General features: G+C 53.2%; 1 protein-coding gene across 5 annotated transcripts in view; it reads left to right on the forward strand.

The window, feature by feature from the left end:
- Positions 1-24,118, forward strand: part of SLIT3 (slit guidance ligand 3) — a 782,476-nt gene that overhangs the window by 691,770 nt on the left and 66,588 nt on the right. For all 5 annotated transcript variants that reach the window (XR_003549377.1, XM_027771828.1, XM_006148363.3 and 2 more), the window contains exons 16-20: positions 562-636; positions 9,699-9,842; positions 10,815-10,958; positions 14,722-14,885; positions 15,896-16,028. Coding sequence is in view for 4 of the 5 variants with exons in the window: in XM_027771828.1 (XP_027627629.1) it covers positions 562-636; positions 9,699-9,842; positions 10,815-10,958; positions 14,722-14,885; positions 15,896-16,028 (660 nt within the window). In the remaining variant the exon portion in view is untranslated. The remainder of the gene's footprint in view (positions 1-561; positions 637-9,698; positions 9,843-10,814; positions 10,959-14,721; positions 14,886-15,895; positions 16,029-24,118) is intronic.

Genomic DNA, 24,118 nt, shown 5'->3' on the forward strand with positions numbered 1-24,118 from the left:
CTTCTTTTCTTTTTTTATGAGAGGTTTTTGCTATAGGGTGCGTGCGCTCACCAGACAGACAGAGAGAGACAGAGAGATAGAAAGCGAGAAATCACCCCCCAGAGGGGATGGCCACGCCGCAATCCCTTCTCCTCCATTCTCCTCTCCGGATCTTGGGCATGCACGCACATGCGCCTGGCATGAGTTTAAGCCACCGGGTCCCGGAACTCGAACTGCGGTCGACCACGTGGGAGTCCAGTGACATAGCCATTATGCTAACTGCTGATCCCTTTTTTTCTTTTTTTCGCTATAGGGAGCGTGCGCTCGTCAGACAGACAGAGAGAAACATAGAGACAGAAAGCGAGAAATCACCCCCCCAGGGGGGATGACCACGCTGCAATCCCTTCTCCTCCATTCTCCTCTAGGGATCTTGGGCACGCATGCACACACGCCTGGCGTGAGTTTTAAGCCACCGAGTCTGGGACGCGAACCGCGGTCGACTATGTGGGAGTCCAACGACATAGCCATTACGCTAACTGCTGGTTCCCTCACCCCACCTTCTTCTGTGTCACTCCCACGTAGGCGACTGAATGACAACGAGATAGCCGTTCTAGAGGCCACCGGCATCTTCAAGAAGTTGCCCAACCTGCGGAAAATGTAAGTCAGCTCAGGGAGTTGGCAGCAGCCTCTGCCCCCTGGCCAGGCCTGCGGTCCAGCCTCAGGGGCGCCAGGACTGTGCATCGCCTCACCCTCTACTACGGCCCCCTCGGCCTCCTGACCCCACTGTGGCCTGTGCTGGGAAACAGGACACGTGCGCAGAGACCGGAGCAGTGGAGCTTCGCTGTTGAACTCGTCAAGTGTTACACAGAGCATGCACCCCTCACCCCCACCCCGCGTCCGTGCCCTCTCTGCTCTTCCCCACCCCACCCCCATCCAGCATCTACCCCAAGGTAAGGACAAGAGGGGGGCACAGGTGTCTGGGGTGCGTGTTATCTGGCAGTTTCTATGAGGTGACAGCTTAAAGGTCTATTTTTACACAGAATCGAAAGGCCTCTGTGTGAGGGAAGTCCATCAGGGTGAAAATGCCACTGTCTTCACACTGAGTCTCAGTCCGAGAGTGCCAAGGGTCCAAGTGTGGTCTGGCTTCTCCACTGCCAGGGCCAGCTGTGGTCACTTGCCCTCCCCCTGCCTAGGAGTTCAGGCCACATCAGCAAGACAATGAGAATAATGCTGCTGTCTCTGACCGGTCCTGGGCCGGGGCCACGCTCCTGCGTCACACATGCTCTTCCTCGTCCTCACCCACCTGGCTGGTGCTGGCTTCACCTTGCCCTTAGTTAGGTGAGGAAGCCAGGCTCACAGAAGTTCTGTGGCTTTCGTAGGACCATGCGGCCAATAAACGTCAGGCTGCCATTCAGGCTGGGTCCCTCTATGGTCACTAAGGTAGGGCTTGCTTCCTCCTCCCCTTCCCCGGACCCCAGCAGAGGTACAGTCCAGAGGGGGGCCCTGGCCATCTGATTCCTGGGCACTCTTGTTTCAGAGGTCCCTCCACCCCTCCCCTCCACTTCGTATCTGCTGCCCCTAGAGTCCGGCCTGCCCCTGGAACGAGGGGAACCCAGTCCTCATTATTCGCAGATCTGGTATTCGTGAATTACTCACTAAAATGTATCTATGATCTGGAATCAGCACGCGCATCCTTCACGATCTCATGGAGCCGTGTAAAAAGCCGGCTCACCCTACTCACAAGTCCCCAGCGGAGCTCAAACAAGGCGGTGCTCTGCCTCCTTGTCTCGGCTCCCATACTGTAAACGAGTGGTCTCCCCACCGTTTATTTAGCAGCACCTAGTTGGTGGCTTCGTGCTTCCTGCTGGTGACTTTGCTGTTTAAAACAGCCTCCAAGTGGAACGCCGAAGCGCTATCCCCATCCCGTGCTGTGCCGTGCCTTACAGAGCGCACACGTGTGTTAGCGAGCTTTGTTCAGGCGCGAGTTCAGGTCCACTGGCTCTGAGTTCAGTGAAGCAGCAACATACATGAAACGGGTGCCGTCGAACAGAACACACATGAAGCAGGGTTGTGTGTTGACCAGGTGATGGCTGCGCTGTGACCCGAGGATCCTAGCCCCGTTTTTGCCCTGGGAGCCATGGCTTGGCTCTCATGAATTCATCGTCAGTAGAGCTTAGCCACCATGAGTAATGAGACTGCCATAGCTGTATTTTTCCTTGGCCTCCATGCTCTGACCCTTCAGTCTCTTGCCAACAGAAGGGCGGAGGCCTGCTAGGCCTGTGGCCATCTGGGGTTCCCTGGTGCCGCTCGGGCCTCCCTGTCTGCAGCCATGTATCTGGGAGTAGTGGAGAGCACTCTGAGGGTCAGCTGAAAGGGACACACATGGGATCCAGCGAGGAGCGCGACTGTCACTGAGGTCTAGCAGCCTGCTGCCTTCGGGGCCCTAGCACAAGCATCACCCAGCTCCTGCCAGGAGAGTTCTTTCTAACTCATACCAGAGAGATGCACGTTATTGAAGCTCGAGATAGAAAATGCCATGAAGCAGGAGTTAAAATGAGTCAAGCCAGCCAAATGCACATTTGTCCAATAAAAATCAGGTAGTCTTTGTTTTTGCAAAGAAATATTCACTCTTTAATTTTGGGTGAGACTCAAGCACTTACATCTTTCTGTTTTCCATCTTGCCACTTTTGACAGAGACACTGAGTGCAGAGAATTGTTTTTGTACACACGAACCACAGTGCACACACATAAACAGCAGCCAACTTCTAGTCTCGGCAACCGAGCGACCAAAGGGAGTGCTGGGACTGCAGCCAAATGTAGGCCCAGACCTCAACCCAAGGGGCAGATGTCACTGAGCTCATCCCAGTAGTTGCTATGCTAGCAAGAAAGCCAGAGCCACCAAATACCCCACTTCTTTTTTATTCTTTTTGTTGTTGTTTTTTGAGATTTTTGTTTTTTTGTTTTTTGTTTTTTTGTTTTTTGTTTTTTTTGTTTTTTTTTTTTTGCTATAGGGCGTGTGCGCTTGCCAGAAAGACAGAGAGAGACAGAGAGACAGAAAGCGAGAAATCACCCACAGGAGGGATGGCCACGTCGCAATCCCTTCTCCTACATTCTCCTCTCAGGATCTTGGGCACACGCACACACGCCCGGCATGAGTTTAAACCCACCGGGTTCTGGACTCGAACCACGGTTGACTACATGGGAGTCCAGCAACATAGCCATTACGCTAACTACTGGTCCCAATACCCCACTTCTCAAGAACAGTCAGAAAGCCAGGTGTTGGGGAAGAATGTGTTCATTCTTAGTCCAGCTCTGCCCTCCTCAGCCGTGTGGTGCGAGGTCCCCATGCTCCCTCCTTTCTTACTCCCTCCCCCTCTTTTTTTTTCTTTCCCTCTTTTCCTTTCTTTCTCAGCCTTTCCAAGCCTTAGTTGTACTATTTGCATAATAGAAATAAATCCATCTGCCACGCAAGATGAGGATCAGAAGTGACTTTGAGGCCCAGCTCTGGTGGTATAGGCAGCACCATACCAAACTGCAGTGCTGGAAGCCACACGGGGTGACTGCGTTCAAATCCCCAGCCCCACTAGCCTGAACTCCACCAGCTGCACACAAGTGCCCAAGGCCCACTGATCCAGTGAGCTGATGAACTGGACTGGAAGAAGATTACAGTGTCACCCAACTTTGTGGAGGGGACTTTTTTCTCTCACTCATATATATATATATATCCACTATCATGAATTAAAAAAAAAAATAGAAAAATATCTTTAAAAAAGAAGTCACCTTGAGGAAAAGTTTTTGGTCTCCCCCTTATCCACAGGGCACATGTGAGTTTATAAATTAGGCACAGTAAAAGGTTCATGGCAACAACTAATGATAAAATAGCACAGATATAACCTTATACTGTAATAAAAAGGCAAGTGAAGGTGGTCTTCATCCCGTCCTCAGAATAGCTGGTCTGGGCCAGCAGGTGACGTGGAGGTTAAGGAGGCCGTGTCCCACGTGGTCAAGCTTGCCGTCTGAGTTCCAGGCCCAGCATCTTGAAAAACATGCCAGACATTTGTGTGCATGACCAAAATCCCGAGAGGGGAATGGAGGAAAAGGGACAGAGGTGTAGCCATGCCCCCAGGGGTGGTTTTAGCACAAGCACATGAATAATGAAACTGATTGTAACTATTTTTCCTTGGCCCCCATGCTCCCTCCCTTCAGTCTCCTGCAGAAAAGGAGGGCAGAGGCCTTCTAGGCCTGTGGGCATCTGGAGTTCCCTGATGCTACTCAGGCCTCTCCCCACACCCTACCCTACCCTCCCACTCCCGTCCCTCCAGACATACCCTAAAGCAAATTTTAAAAAGAAAAATACTCTGGCCATGTGTGAATGTATGCCCAAAATCCCAAGAGGACAGTGGAGAAGAAGGGATTTGGGGCTTGATCATCTTCCCTAGGGGGCACTTTCTCACTCCCTCCCCCTCTTTTTTTTTCTTTCCCTCTTTTCCTCTCTCCATCTCTCCCTCCCTTCTTCTTCCTCTGTCTCTCCCCAGCAAACACACACATTTCTTGGCAATTTTTTTTTTTAAATACATCTGCTCATACTGTACTCCCCTATTTTTAGACATTGTTGACCTCAGGTAACGAATCACAGAAAATGAAACCATGGATAATAGAGAACTGCTGTTAAGCCAGAAGACTCGGCCCCTGGCCATGGTTCTAGGGGAAGAGGGTGGAGGAAGATGAGAGGGCATCTGGGTCAAGAGGCCCAGAGTAGCTGGTTATGTATTTACAGCAGGGCTAGACACTCCGAACTTTCAGGAGCCTGTGGACTCACACAAGCGTGGAACGTGGCCGGCGCAAGGCCATTGCAGTTGTAAAAGCCAACAGCTGACACTTTCTAAACACATCAGCCAGCACTGATGCTAACTCACCCTTAACCAAGAAAAACAAAAACGCTTTGAGATTGCTTCATTCTACAAATTAGGAAGCTGAACTAGGAAGTGAAGTACTTTTATCCAAAGTCAAAAGTCAAGTGGCAGAGCCAGAAGCCAGGCGTGGTGACAGTGCAGGTCGCAGGTGAGCCTCATCTGAAGAGAGTAAATACATGTGTGTGTGCGTGCATAAGTCCGTGTGTATAATACCAGCCAGCCAACCGAATGATTCCATTTGACTTGTCAGGCCCTGAAGTCCACCAGCTACAACAGCCGATTTAAGTAACTTGATGGTCATGCTTTTTGTTAAGGAAAGGATCCTTGTGCTCTGGGGCCCATCGCCACCCTTACACCTCCATAGAGGTCAGTCTGGATTTCTGCCCAGCAGAGTATGAAAAGCCAGCTGTGCCCATACCTGAGTCTGCTAAGCTTCTTCAAGGACTTTGGAACTAGAACCCAAAGGTGACCTATTCTTGAATCTGCCCTTCCATGGCTCTTGGGCAAAGAAGAACACATGAAGAGTGAGGTGGTTAGCCTCTGCTGTGTCCCTCTGAACCTCTGCGTCCTTCCCTTCAATGAGAAATAAGGAGGTTAAGCCTCTCCTCCTCGGGATTACCACGAGTGTCACGTGTAAGGGGTGCAGACAAAAACATGCACTGGGTTCTTGTAAAGTGTTATTAGTACTGTGGCAACTCAGTGTGACATTCGAAATGACATCTATTCAGAGTGCCTTTCAGCCTCTCTTGGAAGGACTTCCTGGTCAGTTCTGCTGAGGAAGAAACTCAGCCAGAGTCTGAACACTGGTGGGCCTCTAGCCAAAACCAGGTGCACAGTTAGATTTATGGGTAGTGGCTATATTTTGAATATAAATTAGTTGCCTGCTTATTTATTTAATGACCAGAGGGTGCATGCACTCGCCAGAGAGAGAGAAAACTCTCCCCAATGTGGTGTGGTCAGGCCAAAAATCCCTTTTCTGTTTTTCCAACCATTAGGATCTTGGACACATATGCACACAACACAAGTCCAGTGTGCCCTTCAAGGTGCTGGGACCAGGGCTGGGACTTGAACCATGGTTGATCGTGTGGGATCTGGCTCCCAGCACACAGCACTTAAGCACTAGCCTGTCCACTTTTAAACATTAGAAGTTTTGGACTAGCCTCTGTGGCAGTCAGCATACTGGACAGCACAGCTGAAGGCCAATACCAACCACCTCTCTGGCCTGGTTGGCCTAAAACGTGTCAGATGTGTTAGCGCATGCCCAGGATCATGGCGGGCTGGAGGACTGAAGGAAGGGGGTTGCGGTGTGACCAGGCCCTGTGGAGGATGCTCATCTTGCTCCTCCACCCTTGTCATGTATGCATTCTACTGTGAATAAAAGCAAACAAAATCAGGAATTGTAATAGAAACAAAAAATCTTAATTTCTGGCATCTCTTGGAACATCAGACAGTCTGGCAGAGCTGGTCCAGATCCCCACATCACTGTGGTTGGGACAAACTGAGGAGCAGCTGCTTCCTGGTCACCTCTGCCCCCACTGGGCCTGCTTCTGGTCACCAACGAGTCACCTGCCTGGACCCTGTGGACACTCAAGCTTGCAAGCCCAGCTTAGCTTAACTTAGTTTCCACCCTGTAAGAAGGCAGGCAGGACCTCCCTGCTCTGAGACATGACGGAACACATGCTCCGTCATGATCCCAAGCCCTGAGTTCCCGGAAGTAGCCACATAGCTCTCTGCCTCCTGCATGTCCATCTCACACTGGCCCTTAAACAGGATTATAGCTCCTTCCTTACATCCTACAAACCAGAAAAGACATGCACCCAGGAGAAAGCAGGGCTTACTTGGTAGGACTCTCGCTTTCCAGAAGTGGCCAGGTGAACTACCATCCTACAGAGGCCGCAGGATTTCTTGGGCAGGAGCACTTGGGAAAGGTCTGGAAGCTATGCCCAGAGCCTTCAGAGGCAGTGGGGCCAAGACCCCTCCATACCAACCTGGGCTCTGGGGTGAGAGTCTCCAGAGCTGGTCCTCTAGGGTCACCCCACCCAATCCTTCAAAGTCAAAGCCACACAAAAGCAGTTTTCCTTCAGGTGGGACTGCAGAGACAAGGGTGGAGAGAGGCCCCCAGTGGTCCCAGTTTTACATTTCAGGGTTTCCTGGGTCCTGGGGCTTCATCAGGAAGATAGTGCCTTGAGAACGTGACAGAATTCTTGCAAACCCCTGCACTAAGTTTCATTTCTGGGGTGCTTGCCTGCAATGCTGTGCTAGAGGGAGAGAGCAGCAGCCCGAAAAAAACAGAAAGTTCTACCCCTTTTTTAGTCTCCTTCTGTTTTCCATTCTCCCAGCCTGAGAAAATCCAATTCACAAACCTTACAGTAATGTGATGTTAATTTTGCTCGTTTAAAGAAACAGATGTCAGGAAATGGGCACCCTCCCACTTCATCGCAGTTGTAACTCATCTTCATTGCCTGTCCCATGTACTTTAATCCCCCAAGAAGCCCAGCTCTTGGGAGCAAAATCCTTCTCCTCCAGCATTTGGGTGAGTTATAGCTACTGGGAGAGCCTTTATCTCTCCTCCCACGTCTAATTTTGGGGTAATTTGCAGTCTCCCCAGTGCATTACCTTCATTCCTGGGTTATCCTGGGCCAGGGCTACCAGGATTTATAGGAAAACCAGCTGAGTTTAAGGAGAGCCAGGAAGGAGCAGAAATCCAGTCCCAGAGTCTCCCGACTCTCAGACCTCGGGCGAGGGCTCCTGGGGTGCATTTGCTCCTGTTCCCCTGGCAGGACGAGGAAGGACTGGAGAGCGGGGAGGGGGCAGCCAGTGGGAAGGAGACTGAGGCAGCCTCTGTTTCCTCCACGCCTGCACCAGGGGCCACCACTGCCCCACCTGGGGGCTGGTCTCCTTAGGAAGAGGGGACATAGCCTACACTGAGGCCAGGTGCTGCCATCACTGGCTCCAAGTCAGTCCCTAAAGGAGGCTTTGCCTCCTGCTGGGTCGGTCCAGAGCTCATGTAGGGGGAGCCTGGGAGGAACAGAAGTACCCAGGACCGTTGGTGTGGTCCTGTGGGCCACTCCCTACCAATGCTCTGTGACCGGAACAGTGCCTGATGGGTCTCAGGATTCCTATGTCAAATCGGGGCACCTGCAGCATCCCCGAGGGCCCCCCCGTTCTGGCATGCTCAGCAAAGCGGCAGGCCCCCTCCCCACCCGCGGTATTTCCTGTTCTCAGAAGCCGGTCTTGTGCAAGGCCCTGACACAAGGCTGGACTCTTCCCTGAGCTCATGGAAACTAGCTTCTTCAGTGCCAGCTGGCCAGCCAGGGGCGCGCTCAGTCTGGACATGTGGATAGTCCTTGCAGGTTCCTGTTCCTCACCTGCCGGGGAGGACCCAGAACTCACAGCGCAAGCGGCTCCCCGGGATCTGCTTGCTGTTAAGATCTCTGGTCAGGCTGCGGTGTGGGGTGGGCACTGGACATCGGAGGGAGGAGCCTGTGCCCTGGGGTCAGCATTGGGCATCGGAGGGAGGAGCCTGGGAGCTCAGCGGAAGTCACGTGGTGGTGCTCAGGGTTCGGTAGGACCCAGCACATTTAGAGAAAGCACGGTATTCCAAATCCTGAGTCTGCAGAGCAGTAATGGAAGAGGGCAAGTATCCGTCTCACCAAAGGAATATTGCTTATGAAAGAGGCGGTTCAGTGAGGCACCCTGAGTGTGCCAGAAAACCGGGTGCTCCAAGCGCGGTGCTCAGCTGTCCCAGTGGGCACGCCACTTCATCTCGCTGCACCTCAGTACCCTCATCCAGAAAATGGGCATTGTCTAAGGGTGTGCTGGGATTTCGCTGGCCACAGCGCCATGTGGTGCCCAGGACATAACAGGCTCTCGGTGAGTGATACCTCTATTTCTACCAGGCTCTGGTGAGAGAGCCAGAAGTTCCGCAAGTGTCCCACCGCTGGGATGGCGTCTTGTTCTGTATTCTCCCACTACCCCTTGAGAATTAGTGCTTGGTGAGATTATCTACTGAAAAGAAAAGAGTTTGCAAATTACAGTTTTAAATTTACTAGTCCCCAGGACCAGCAGGTGGCATGGTGGCTAGGGAGCTGGAGTTCCACATAGCCGACCTCAGTTCAAGTCCCAGACCTGGCAGTTTGCTTTCTCTTTCTGTGTGTGTGTTTCTCTGGTGAGGTACGTGCCCGATTAGGAAATTAATAGAAAATAAATTAGAAAAATAATAATAAATAAAATTAAATAAATAATTATATTTTTAAAAATACAATTTGCGGTGCCAGCAGATGGCATAATGGTTACATTGCTGGACTCCATGTAGTTGAGTACGGTTCGAGTCCCAGACCCAGCAGCTTAAAACTCACACCAGACCTGTGTGCACGTGTGCCCAAAATTCTGAGAGGAGAATGGAGAAGGGATTGTGGTGTGGCCACCTCCCCAGGGAGTGATTTCTTGCTTTCTGTCTCTCTGGCAATTGTGCGCACCCTATAGCAAAAGCATCACTCTCTAAATAAATAGATACAATTTGCTAGCCCCCAGGGCAATGAAGAGAGGATTACACTGAAAAGGCTTCACATCTCACAGACTCTATTTCACAAAGGTAGCCACCTGGGCGGGGCTGGAGTCCCCACTCCCAGGGCACAAGTGTGAAGACAGAGCATCAGGGAGCCTGTGCTGAGCTCCCCCAGCCATCTGGTCCTCAATGCAAGGGGCCCTTGACAGTCCCTACCTGGCTATAGGGCCAGTGATTCCCTCCCTGCATCCTGGCCGCCTGCCCCCCTTTATTCTCCCTCATCCTATCCCATTTTCTAGAAACCTGAGTAACAACAGAATCAAGGAGGTGCGAGAAGGTACCTTCGACGGCGCTGCCAGTGTGCAGGAGCTGATGCTGACGGGGAACCAGCTGGAGACGGTGCACGGGCGCATGTTCCGTGGCCTCAGTGGCCTCAAGACCTTGTGAGTACCCAGGGCCTGGACCCAGGCCTGGAGGGAGCTGGGGAGGGTATGGTCCAGGGGAACTAGAGCAACCACGAAGGCTCACGGGACCCAGGCGCTAGCCTCCTTGCTAAATTTCTTCCTCTCTGGAACCAGAGCCACGAGACGTTTCCCAGCCTTTGATGGGAAAGCACCTGGCATACTGGGCACCCTCAGCACACACAGCACCCTCTGAGCCATCCTCTAGCGTAGGCACATGTGGAGCGCATGGACCAGAGGCATGCTGATGAGGCACACGTTTACCCACAGACATTACAGGGATGTAGATACGTACACAAAATGGCAGACACACGCAACAGCACTAACCACAGACACGAACGAGAGAGACACACGAGCTGCCGCTTCTGTTCTGATTTGCCCACAGCCATGTGCATTTGCTGGAGAGAGAGAAGGAAAGTGAGAAATCACCCCTGGGGGGTTGGTCACACTGCAGTCCCTCCTCCATTCTCCTCTCAGGAGTTTGGGCAGGCAGGCATGTGCTCCCAGCATGGTTTTCAAACAACCAAGTCTGGGACTCAAACCACGCCGTCAGCCATGTGGGATCCGGCCTCCTTAACCACCACGCCACCAGCCCACTGCTGCCACTTCTTGATTCTCCCTTCTTCTCCCAGAAATACACATGCCCACACTAACGACCATGCAATATGCACATATACACACACATATATGCAGGACGCATGCTTGCACAGTAAATAAAGCATGCACAAAGAGAATCCCACACATTCTTACACAGCCGCAGTGAGGATCCAGGCCCTGCTCACACACAGAAAGCCTGAGCAACATGGCCAGATGGGGCTCAGGAGCCGGCAAAAGCATGCACCTGTGCACGCACGCACGCACGCATGCACGCACACGCGCCATTGCCTTTGTGGTATTGTTTGAGAAATGAAAGGGTAATGTCTCTGTTCCCTCAACCCCACCCTCTCCCTGCAGGATGCTGCGGAGTAACCTGATCAGCTGTGTGGGCAATGACACATTTGCCGGCCTGAGTTCAGTGAGGCTGCTCTCCCTCTACGACAATCGGATCACCACCATCACCCCCGGCGCCTTCACCACACTTGTCTCCCTGTCCACCATGTAAGTTCTCCTGAATTCACTGCCACTCTGGGCGTCTCTGCAGACCTCTCCCCTCCCAGCTCCCTGCTGTCTTTGACCAAGGTCGTCTATCCATCTGTCCACTTTCTGAACATTGGTTAGACTCCCCGCATGTGCCAGGCCCATCTGTGTGCTGAGAATACACAGACCCGGTCCTCCTTCCTGGAGCTCAAAGCTAATGAATCGCCTCAGAGAGGAGGGCCGCAGTGCTAGGAAAACCTAGCCACACAGGCCTTGCTGAGGAACACCGGAGCTGTGTTCTGGGAGGAAAGTGGGAGTTAGCTTGTTGAAGAAAAGAGGAAGTGGTTCCTTCAGGGAAAGAACATGCGCAGAGGCCTTGCGGTTGGTTGGAGTAGAGCAAATACATGGGGCTAAGCAGTCCCAGGATGGCCACAGCACTGCGAGAGAGCACACGTGAGGGCAGGCTGCAGGACAGCCTTGGGGGACACTGGAACGCTTCAGCACCCAGCGACACCATCAGACAGGATCAAAAGAGGGGTCACAGCTGCTTCAGTGAAATGTCAGAACCAGAATTTGAACCCATTTTTCTAGACACCCAAATAAGTGTCCCTGCTGGGTACTTCACCATATCGGTGAGGGTGGTTATGTAGAATAATGGCTAAGACCGCAGAGGCGAACTTCCCAAGTCCAGATCCTGGCTCCATGTGGGAGATGTGGGTCCTTACTCCATCTCTGTGAGCTTTCGTTTTCCCTCCTGGATGATGCACCTCAGAGCAGTGCTGGGGAGCGACACTCACATTCCTAATGCACAGTGAGGCCTGAGGCATAGAATGTGCCCAGTGCCTGGCAGTCTGGCAGCCGCTCGGGTACTTCCGTGTGGTTATCCTAGCTGCTAGTGAACCGTCTCATCTTTTCCCTTTGCCTAAAACCCTTTAAAAGCTGGAAGACCATGGCTGCTGCTGCACTGTCGCTGCCTGTGGTCGGGCTCCCAGACACCCATCTCAGCCTGGATAAAAAGCAGAGTTGCAGAACGGCCCAGAACCCCACTTCAGCAGGGTCCTCATGGCCTCTCAGTCCCCTCCCTCGCTCTAGTGCAGCCCCACGGGCCTCCTCACTGTTCTTCCCACACTCCCGGTTACTCCCACCTTGGAAGTTGGCACTGGCCACCCCACTACCTAATGTCCTTCCTCCCAGCCCCCTCTGCACCTGCCTCACCCCTATGCCACCCCTGTGTCCTCCCCAGGCCTAGTCTCTCTACTGCCATTCATTTTTGCGTAGCACTAACCATTTCCTAGTATAGCTTGTAATTTGCTTACTTAGTGCTAATTGTGTACAGTCCTCCTCTGGTACCTGCAGGGGATTCCAAAGCCACCGCGGATGCCTGCATCCACAGATGCTCAAGGGCCTCATACAAATGGCATAGTGTTTCCATACGACATGTGTGTACCCTCCCAGATTCCGGAATCATCTCTAGGTTATAATACCCAACACAGCGTGTGACAAACGCTGTGTAAATGCAGCCAGGCCTCACCGAACGACCTGGGTGTCTAAGGGCCCCTGGGACTCACAGCCAGGGCTCTAGTGCAGGGCATCCCATCTCTCAGCCCATGTGAGTCTCTTCCCAGTCTGTCTCATTCCCGCAGTTGGTTAGTGTGTACTACATGCAGCATTCGCAATCACACAAGACTACATATTTCATTTATACATTTATACTTCTGGGCCGGCAGGTGGCATAGTGGTTAAAGGTGCTGGACTCCCACATGGCCGACCACAGTTCGAGTCTCGGACCTGACAGCTTACTTTCTCACTCACTTGCTCTCTGTCTCACTCTATTCCTCTCCGGTCAAATTAAAATAAAGAAATAAATGGATAAACAAAGTTAAATAAAATAATTCTTTAGGAAAATACAATAAAAAATAAATGTATACTTTATTGTGCGCCCATAGTAGTATTCACAGCAGGTTTGTGCTGTGGTGTGCCTTGTCGCTCCCTGGCACTTACCTAACGTGTGCTGTTTGTATGGAGGGGACTACGTGATTCTAGTGTGGCGTCCTGTGATAGCTGTTCAGAGATACAGACCCTGCAACGCCGCCACGCACCACAAGGCATCCCTCTTTACTCCTCACTCACTGACCGAGTCCTAGGAGCAGAACTCTGCCGCTAAGTGAGCTCTCCTGCAGATGTTACCCTGTGTAGTTGGAGAATCATGACGAGGAGAACAGTCCGGGCATGTTCCGTACCGGTCAGCCACCCCAGGCCTAAGCACAGCACACAGTACACATCAGCAACAACCTCACGTTTTCCACGCTGCCATTGGTTCAGTCCACAGACAGAGAACCTGCAGATACAGAGGGCCAGCTGCACCATTTGCCTCCCGTCATCGAAGTTCCAGGACAGGGATAGATGGCTGCTCTGTCCTCTGCTCTGTCCTTTGTCTGGGTCGGGAGCATGAGCAGTTGCCAATATGTAATTGTTGAATAAATGAAGAAATGGAATGAGTGAGTGACATCAATAGGAAGGGACAGTGGCGCAGGAGCTAACAATGGTGGGGTGGTTCGCGTGGACCTGTTTCCAGCCCCTCTTAGGTGCTTCCATACTGAGAATCCAGACATGTAAGAGGCCAGGAGAGGCAGAGTCACGAAGGAAGAAGAGAACCAACCTGACACGTGCAGTGACCTGGCAATGTCACAGCTCTGGAGCGTCAGGCAGGGTTTGAGCCCTGAACAGCTGACTCCCCGGCTTGCCGTGTCAGACTGCAGCCTCTTAGGACTGCCTGGCCCACGTATATAACCTCCCCGAGCTTCCTGTTCCTCGTTTGTGAATTGAGAATAATGTTGTCTTCTTCCCAGGGTTGTTGGGGCAAGTATGAGGAAGAGAATAGGTTTACAAAGTGCTTAGGGTAGGAACCAGCAGTTGGTGCAGTGGCTATGTTGGTGGACTCCCATGTAGCCAACAGCAGTTCGAGTCCCAGTCTCAGTGGCTTAAACTCATGCCAGGCACGTGTGTGTGCGTGCATGCCCAAGATCCCGAGAATGGAGGAGAAGGGATTGTGGCGTGGCCATTCCCCTCTGGGAATTTCTCACTTTCTGTCTCTCTGTCTCTCTCTGTCTTCCTGGTGAGTGAGCACACCCTATAGCAAAACCTCTCAAAAAATAAAAAGTAAAAGTGCTTAGGGTAGTCCAGTCTGTAATAAACAGTCAAAAAGGAGTAGCTGCTACCCACCCCTCATCCTGCTGTTGATCTGGTCATTTGCTGTCTAAAATGTAGTGTTAGTTTCTTGATGCACAGAGGGACACAGACCTGGCCCCTGCGCCCAGGGAACACGGGGTCTAGGGTGTGAGCAAATGCAGAACAGGTGCAGAAACCAATCACTGCACGCTCCGGTGAGTGCTATGGAAGGAATGGAGGGAGTGAGGGAGGAGCTGGGACAGGGCTGAACACAGATGGGGACCCAGGGAAAGCTCCTCGGGAAAGGTGTTGAAGCTGAGGAGGGGCTAGCCAGGCAAGCTGTAGAGAGAGGGCTTCCCGGCGGGAAGAATGGTTCGTGTGAAGGCTCTGTGTGAGATGTCTGCTGAGGGACTCAGGCAGTGCACACAGCTGCACCTCCGCAGATGAGGGGGGGCATGGCAAGAGGCCACGGTCATGTCCGTGGGCAGCAGAGGGCTGGAATGAGGCATCCCCTTTCCTAGTCATCCTCCTCGCCCCCTGGGGAGCAGGGCCCTACAGCCGGAGCAGGCCGCTTCCACAGAGGAAGCTAAACACTCGGGCCGTTCTCTCTCTGCAGAAACCTCCTGTCCAACCCCTTCAACTGCAACTGTCACCTGGCCTGGCTCGGCAAGTGGCTGAGGAAGAGGCGGATCGTCAGTGGGAACCCCAGGTGCCAGAAGCCGTTCTTTCTCAAGGAGATTCCCATCCAGGATGTGGCCATCCAGGACTTCACCTGCGATGGTGAGAAGGCTGGGCCAGGAGGGAGCGCTGTCCCTGGGAAGGTGGATAGGATAGGAGAGGAGTGGGACAGCTGGTGGCCGCAGGTCCAGGCTCCCTGAGACCCGATTCCACTCCACTCTTTGGGCTCTGCGGATCTGCTGGTAACCCACACGGTCCCTCATGCACATTACAGAAAGGTGCCCTTTCTGAAGTCATTTTACTTCCGTCAGTCAGAAACCTGTCAAAATACAGTAGAGTGATTTCATTGTAAGATGCTTGTGTATTAAAAGGAACCACCTGCCATCTGTGAGACTACGCTAGGCTGACTAGGCTAATCTACCCTGTCCACAGAGAGCTTGGCGCCCGAGATGGCGTGGCACCTTATGCATTACGCCACCTATGCAGCTGGGCATGGGTGCTCTGAGCCTCACCTTCCTGCGCGGCATGATGAGGCGTAGTGTATGCTCTCACAAGAATCGGACCAGCAAAACCCCATCGCTGGCTAAGGGAGATAAACACGGAGAGATCTGGGACTTGGGTCTCGGGATCCAAGAGGGCATCTTTGCATAGATTCAAGCCAGCACGGCTCTACTTGACCAGTTTGGGGCTGTCCAGGGACAGATGAGCTGTTTTGCCAACTACTTGAGGTTAAGGTATTATGGGGGCTGGGGACATGCCCACCACCCCAGAACGACTGTGTAGTTGTGGGAGGGGAGACAGAGGAGAACGAGGAGGGGGAAGGCAGGGCTCTGCCCCACCCACCATCCCTTCAGCCCCTGTCCGTTGTTCTAGTTAACCTTGGTTAGCCACTTTGTCAAATGAAGCAAGGCGGACAGCCCTTCCCATGCCCTGAGACATGTGTCCTCTGGCTGCATCCATGGGTGAGACTATCCGTGGTGAGAACCTCATTCCTGGTTCTGGCTCAGAATGGCGCAGGGGAGAGCTTGCCTTTGCTGCACGCCCCTGGCCTTGCTCACCTGCTCCCCCTAGTGGGGCTGGTCTTGCACCACACTCATGGGGCCTCTCCACAGGGAACGAAGAGAGCAGCTGCCAGCTGGGCCCGCGCTGCCCTGAGCAGTGCACCTGCGTGGAGACGGTGGTGCGCTGCAGCAACAAGGGGCTCCGCGCCCTGCCCAGGGGCGTGCCCAAGGACGTGACCGAGCTGTGAGTACCCACCTGCGCCTGTAGTCTCAGCACCACCAGCGTCCTTCGCCCTTGGCCCCCAGCATCATGAGCAAGACTGCCCGGGGATACGACCCTTGACTGGATCCCAGTAGGACAGCAGTAGAGCCCCCAGACACCCAACATGAGTGCAGGAGACGGGGGCGGGAGGTGGGCTCCCCGCGCTCTCCCTGGAGAGAGGGTATCTGACCTCGCTCTCCCTAAAGATGTTCCGGAGTGCAAGCGGGGCGGGGATATTACCGCTTTGTCCACACCACATCGCCCCCAAATCCCGTGCTCTGCATCTACCTTCCTTGGTTCCTGAGCAACCCCCACATCTAATTCTAGTGACAGCGCAGAAAGATTGTAAAAATGTGTCCTGCGGGCACTGCGGCTTACAACACGCTTTCCCAGAGACAATCTGCTCCACCTATAACACCCTCCCAAGCGTGTGGCCGTGTCTTACAGAGGAAGTCTTAGTTCTGAGACCCGCTCATGCACAGAACGTGCTGCCTCATTCCACATTCCACAGCCCAAGCCCTGGCACTCCTCGGATCTTGCTCCTGCACCAGGAGCTCCCAGTTAAATGGGGGAGATGCTGTTCTCTTCCTGAGAGCCTCTTGCTACCACAGAGAAAGCCTTATGAGTGCCCTCTGGAAAGCACAAACACAAGGGCAGGCCCAGTCTCACAGTGAGAGAAGCCTCTCTAGAATGTACCAGGAGCAGTGAACCTGGAGCCCAGTAAGCAATACACCCTCGCACATCCAAGAGAAGCGTGCATCCATTCACACGTGCATTCGTTCACCCCTTCACGCATTCACTCAGCACATGTGGATGAGAAACCGCCTGTGTTACAGGGCACTAAGACCAGAGGGACGATGGTGGACAGGGCCAGTGGGAGCCTGCATTCAGGGGCCTGCAGCTGATTGGAAAGGTCAACTCAGTCATCTCAGAAGGAAATATGAAATGACAACCGTAAACATGCTACAGTAGGGCCTGCCCGGGTGGTGGTGGTTAGGCCACTGGATCCCACACAGACAGCACGTTCAAGTCCTGGACTCGGCGGCTTGAAAAACACCAAGGACGTGTGCATGTGTGCCCAAAATCCTGAAAGGAAAAGGGATTGGGACATGGCCATCCCTCTGGGGGTAGGGTTCGTTTGTTCTCTCTCTCTCTCTCTCTCTCTGTCTCTCTCTCTCTCTCTCTTTCTCTCTGGTGAGTCTATGGACTTTATAGCAAAAACTTTAAAAAGGTGCTATGAAAAAGTAGGTTGCCAGGACATCCTAGGTGAGAGGTTGGACTTCAGTGTGGCACTCAGAGGAAGCTTCTCTGCAGGTGGGGCTGGAGCTGCTCCCTGAGGGGCAGAGCAGGCCATCAACAGGGGGAAAGCAGGGCCCTGACAGATGCTGATGCGTGAGCAGAGGCCCTCTGCTGGGAGCCTGCACAGCCGGGGTGAGGGACTGACGGAAGCCCAGAGTGCCCAAGCACTAACCACACCGCCACCACATTGACGCTGTCTCCCTGGACCCCTGTCTCCCTGGACCCCAGCCCACACCCTGGGCCAGCCTAGAATAACCCCCAGTCACAAGCAGCAGAATTGGACCCAGACTCCTCCAGGAGTGTTGCTTTGGCTTGCCCTGCCAGCCCCTCCGGGGTGGAACCTGAGAGGGCCGGTTTCTTAAATGAGCAAATAGATTATGGGTGTGTGCTGTGGCTTCTGGCATTTTCCAGCATTCCGGGAGACTGGAACCTGTGATACCAGCCCAAGGGAAGAAGGGGTGTCGTGATTGTCTCTAGAAATTTCATGTCCACCCTGGGTTTGGGCTAGGGGCATGGCCTTACCCGCGTGAGCAAATGCCACGTTACGCAGTGAGTTTCACGTCCTTTCCCTGTGCCAGGCTGGAATGGGGGTTGCAGAAAATGACCCAGGCACACTGTCCTTCCTGGGCCAGTGGGGTGTCAGGTGACACATGTCAAAGGCAGAAAATGCCATGAAAACAAGCCTGCAGATACTTTCCCACAAAGCTCTTGAAACAAAGACCGAAATAACAAGGATAATGGGAGGCAGTTATAGTAAGCCTCAGTACTCGGAGGAGAGCACTTCCCTGCCAGACCCAGGGCGGCTTCCAGAGAGCACCATGGCCATCCCCCAGCAGGGAGCAGGGGGCCTGGCGAGGCCAGGCAGGAAAATGAGTGTTGGACGCAGTGGAAGCTGGCAGGCCCAGACAACGGTGGCTGGAGTCCGGGTTTGGGAACAGTGACTACGTCCAGATCCTGGTTCCCAGGACTGGCTTGCCAGCTTCCTCGGGCATCATTGGTTGTCTCAGGTGGAACTGCCAGCTGCTGAAACAAAATTAAGTGTAATTAAAGGATAAGGAACTTTGAGAGAAGTAAAAGCACTTGCCCAAGTCTCTCATTGGTAACAGCCCAGCCAGCATGAGAAAACAGGCTTGGGGCCAGCCATAGCACAGAGGTTAAGGTGCCTGGATCCCACACGGCGGCCTGTGTGGTGCAAGTCCCTGACACAGGGGCTTGAAAAACATGCTGAGTGCATGTGTGTGCATGCCCAAAATCCTGAGAGGAGAATGGCGAAGGATCGTAGTGTGGCCCTCCCCGCTGAGGGATGCCTTAACCACTATGCTACCTGCTGGCCCCGTCACAGACATTCCTAAGTGAGACTGGCTTTCTGTCGACCTGCAGTACACAGAGGTGAAGAGCGTAGCCACAGCGCAGCCATTCAGTACCTCTGCCCGGCACCCCTACTTCCCCCCTTCTGATTTTCACTTATTTGTTTTTTGGTTAGAGGGCGTGTGCCCTCGCTAGGAGAGAGAGAAAGCACACTGCAGTCCCTTCTCCTTCATTCCCTGTCCCATCAGGATAGGAGCACTCATACACACATGTGCACGTGCACACGTGCCTGGTGTGTTTTCCAGCCTCCAGTGCCAGGATTCAAGCTGCAGTCGGCCATGCTGGCTCCGGCTCTCTCTGCGCAGCAGTAATCATCGTATTACAAGGCCAGCCCGTACCCTCACCGACTGGCTGCCATTGGTGCAAGTGCGAGCGCAGCATAAAAGAGAAACAGAGTTTTGTTTTAGTTTGTCTGCTATAGGGCACGTGCACTTGCTGAGGAGAGAGAAAGAAGGAGAGAAAGTGATAAATCGCCCACCAGGGGCTGGCAATGCTGTAATCCCTTTCTCTTCTGTTCTCTTCTATGGAATTGGAGTGCACACACACACACACACACACACACACACACACAGGCCTGGTGTGGTTTTCAAGGCATCAGGTCTGGGACTCGAACCATGGAGTCAGCCATGTGGGATCCAGCCACCTTAACCTCCATGCCACTTGCTGGCCCCCTACTCCAAGTTGTAAGAAAGCAAGGAAGAATGCCCTGTGTGCACTGCAAACCACCACAGCCACCATTTTTAGAGCATTCACTGTGAGCCAGATCTCATTTAATCCTGCCACAAAACTTCAAATATTCCCATTTTGCAGACAAAGTGGCCAACGCTCAGGAAGTTTGCATAGTTGTTTAAGATCACACTGCCAATACACAGCAGAGCACAGACTCAAGCCAAGTCTGTCCGACCCCACAGCCCAACCACAAAGCTACTGCCTCCCTATCGCAGTGGCCCAAGTCCCTGTTTGTTCTGCCCTGCAGCCTGGCTTCTTGGGGATTGCAGTAGACAGCCATGGGGCCTCTGAAAACTGCCATCTACATTTAAGCAAGGAGAAGGCGAGCCAGGAGCCCTGCCACAGTGCTGTCAGTACCTGTCACTGGTCCTGGCTGGTCCATCCTGACAGCTGGCCCTTCTCTAGCAACACCAGCTGCTGCCCAAGAAGAGCCTGCTGCCTTCTGTGCCCCTCGCCCTGGGTGGGCTCCCAGATCACTGATACAGCGATGCCTGCACTGACTGCATCCTTGCCCTGCTCGGCCCAGGGAGAGAGACAGCCACGTGCCTCCAGCAGCTGGAGCGGGTCGAGCCTGTCTTTGGAGAGCTGACCGACTGTAGGCACAGCAGCACTGTGTGTCCTGGCGCAGGCCCTGGCCTAGAGAAGATCTCAGCAGATGGCATTGATAGAGGACTCTTCTCGGGGCGACTGGGCAGTCAGAGCTCTGTGGGAGGGACCAAGGGAGGCCGAAGCACCGGCTGGGGGCTGGAAAAGCTCCCTTCTCTCGTCCAAGTATCCACTGAGTGTATGGCACAGACACTGCCACAGGAGGGGAGTAAGCAGCTGGCACGATAGATGAGGGCCCTTTTCTAGAAGCAGAATGGGGAAGACGATGAGAAAACTAGCCAGTAGATTGGACCCTGCAGATAGGAAATAGAGGATTTCCCATGGAAATAAAGGAGAGAACGGAGTGAAAATACCTGTTCTGGGGCTGGCAGATGGCATGCCAGCTGCCTGGTTTGAGTCCCAGACCTTGCAGCTCGAAAATCATGCCAGGTGCATCTGCATGCATGCCCAAAATTCCAAGAGGAGACTGGAGGAAAAAGGAATCGCAGTGTGGCCATTTCCCCCTGGGGGGTGATTTCTCACTCTGTCCCCTCCCCAACCTCTGGCAAGTGCACATGCCCTACAGCCAAGAGAAAAAAAACGAGTACGTTTTGTAAAGGCCCCATTGTAAAGCTCTTGCGTTCAAGGGGCGGGCGTCATATGTGAGAGGGAGCAAGCAGAATGAGGAAAAGGACAGGGTATGCCGAAAACTTGAGGAGGGCCGTGTAAGTTCCTATCAGTGGCGGGAGCAATTCTCCTTCCCAGGAGAAATGCAGGTGCCAAGGAGGAATTCTAAGCAGGAAAGTGGCACGATTCAATTCTTACTTTAGAAATATCACTCGGGGAGGGGGGGGCAGGTGGTGTGGTGGTTACAGATGTTGGACTCCCACCTGGCTGACCACAACTCGAGTCGAGTTGTGGACCTGGCAGCTTGCTTTCTCACTTTCTCTGTCTCTCTCTCTTTCTCTCTCTTTTGTTCTCTGGTCCAATTTTTAAAAAAATAATAATAACAATAATAATAAATAAAGTTAAAATAATTCTAGGAAAAAAAAGAAAGAAATATAACTCTAGAATGGAATGGAGGAAGACAGCAAAGGGATCGTTATTTTTCACTAAACGTTGGTGCGTATATTTAAAATGTGCTGCACATGAGTATACCAGGCACTGCTCCAAGGGCAATATGCAGGGACCCCCATTTACTCCTCATAATCACATCAAGGCTGTGATTATTATAACCCCATTTACAGAACAGTACGTGCAAGCTCAGAGAGGCTAAGTGTCTTGCCCAGCATCACACAGCTTTTAGTGGAGCCAGGATGTGAACATCAGCTGCCTGGTTCCTGTGCTGTGCCCGTGTCACTCCAGGTCTCTGGTGGAAAACCTGGTCTGGGGTGGGATCTCCTGGAAGGTGGCTGCCCTCCCTCTCTTGCCATTCAGCTCATCCGAGAGTTCTTTGCAGAGTTCTTTGCAGGGTACCTGTTAGCTCTGCAAAGCTCAAATCAGGAATGGAGAACACTCACGTACAGAGACCTGTGTGGATTTTCAAGTGAGGCATTTGTGTACTTGTGCGCTTGTGCTGGGGCTCAAACAGCATTTAAATGCAGGTCAGTGCAAAGGTTGACCTGCCAGAAATGCTCCAGCAGTTCTAAGGCTGTTGGGGCATGAGGCCACTCTTCTGAAAGGATGCCTCTGGGGAGTCTGGGCTGCAGGCTCCTGGCAACTTTGGAGTTCAGAGTTTTCATGAAGGGCCTCCTACAAAGAGAGCTTTTCCACACAAGCACATCTGCATTTCTAAAGTGAAACCTTTTGATCCCACATCTTCGGAGCTACATTGCAGGGTCGCAGGGGACATGCTGTACTGAAAGCAGCTCCCTCTCTGCTCTGCAGAACTCCACCCTGGAGCTCTGGGGTTTTCATCACACACCTGGTGTTTTCTGAGCATCTCCTGTTGCCGGGCTGTGCAAGGGAATGCCATGGTGAGCAAAACTTGGTTCTGCTGCCCCGTTCACACGATCACGCTGGAGACGTCACCACGGGGGTTAAATGCTGCCAAGGAAGCACACCCACAGCTTTGGGCACCTGGAACATCACCAGTGGGGGTGGGAGCTGACAGAGGCAAGTCCCGTTAAGGCTGAGAATTGAGCATCTGTTAACCAGGAAAGGAGGAAAGGTACGGCTGCGCCTGGGCAAAGACCTGGAACCCTGTGTCGCGGGGCTGCAGCATTTGAGGAAGGGTAAGGCCAGTGGGGTTGGAACCAGGGGTCGAGGATGTTTGATGTCACATGAACAAGGGAGGGTGGGGACTAGGATGGTTAATGTCTGTGCCAGCAGGTACCATCCATGCCCTCGTACGACCTGAGAGGTTAACCCACTGGCCTCGGGGAACAAAGCAAACCCAGCCCAGGGCCGCACCTTCCAAAGCACTTTTCCTGGTGCCTTCTACACACATCCCAGCAAGGAGACCTGGGGTTTCAGTATCTGATTCTGGTTTTCACCTTAGATGCCTCGAGTTTGCTAGGGAGTTGTAGCAAATCATATGGAACCTGAGCTGGAGAAAGAGCAGCATGGGAGGGGTGAGCTTTGGCTGAGGTCAGACCCCTCCCCAGCAGCTTGCTCCTCCACCCTCGGGGTAATGGGGTAATCGCCTCTCTGAGAAGACATGCTGCCTGGACCAGCACCGCTCCAGTGGCCCTGCCCATCCCCCCAGCTCCTGCCTCCAGGCCTCCCTCCACACCACTCTGCCCACAAAGCACTTCCTTCGGGGTGAGCTGGTGGCCCAGCATGGCCTGTGCCCCTAGACTCTAGCTGGCACAGACCCTGGGATCTCACTGCCATCACAGAGCCTCCCTGTCCCGTAGCTGGGCCCCTGCTCTGCTGAAGCTAGGGTGAGTATCGGCTTGGAATGCCAGTGCCCTGTGGCCTTACATTCAGGGACGGCCAGAGGGTGAGCACAGTCCTGAGAAGCAACCAGCAAGCTCTGCAGCAAGGCCTACACCTGCCTGCAGGCAGGACCTGGTCTGCTTTGAATACCAGGATCTCCAGGGCCTAGCTCCATCCACCCCTTCTCCTGCATCTTCCCTGGGCCCGCAACACTTCCAACTCCGGGCCTCCTTTCCCTGTGCAACACTCAGGCTCAGGCCCCTGCACCGACTGCACTCCTGCCCTCTCCCTCCTGCCCTGCTCTTTCCAAGGCGTTGCCCTTTCCACCTGTCCACACTCACGTTAGAATCATCTCCTCAGGCATTTTTATTTTCTGCAGTAAGGCCCTTGGCATTCTCCCCCATTGCACCCTGCCCCCTGTCTTCGAAGCACAGATGGCAGTTGTAATTTACAGTGAAGAGATGTAACTTACACCCCTCCTTCCTCTCTCCCTGCTCCTCTCATTACATACGCACGTGCCCAGGCAGGAATCGCGCCTGCTTGGTCACCCGTGTACACGGTCCCTGGCACTCCACAGTTGCTCGGTACAGACTCGTGGTCAGCAGGAGAATGCAGGGACCACTGCCTTCTTTAGCTCCTCTGCCTGCAAGCACAGCGTCTGAATTTGGGGCCAACCGCTCGAGCTCCCTGAAGGCAGAAATGGGATTGAGTTTGTTTTTGTATCTCCCCCAGCACCTCACATAGCTCTTGGTACATCATGAGTACCCAAAAAAGGGCCAAGGGCCTCAGGGACCGAAACTCCATGAGCCATGGCTACCTACTGACCTTATCGGGTCCTGCTGGTGTTCTGTGGGCCTGCCCTAGGAAGAGAGTCATTTGAAATGAATGAAGAAGGTAATATGTTGGGTGGTCGGAAAAGTCATGATGCATTTTTGCATAGAAAAATGAAAAAAGGTCCTTCAAGCTGAGCCTGGTTTGGTCATTGAGAAACTTGCCCATGTCCTGTTTGAACCCATTTCTATCCCATCAGTCATTTCGTGGTGGGTCCACTGGACACCAAGCAATGTGCTAGCACTCTATGACTCAAAACACACTCTGCAGAGCAGCAGTTCACGTGCCACCTCGGAGCTTGTTAGAAAGGTGGGCTTTCCACCTTTCCCCAGACCTCCTGGATCAATCTGCCTCTTGGCAAGATCGCAGGCAATTCACCT

Source organism: Tupaia chinensis, unplaced genomic scaffold (genome assembly GCF_000334495.1).
Source record: "Tupaia chinensis unplaced genomic scaffold, TupChi_1.0 Scaffold000234_1, whole genome shotgun sequence".
In the NCBI taxonomy this organism is placed as follows: Eukaryota; Metazoa; Chordata; class Mammalia; order Scandentia; family Tupaiidae; genus Tupaia; species Tupaia belangeri.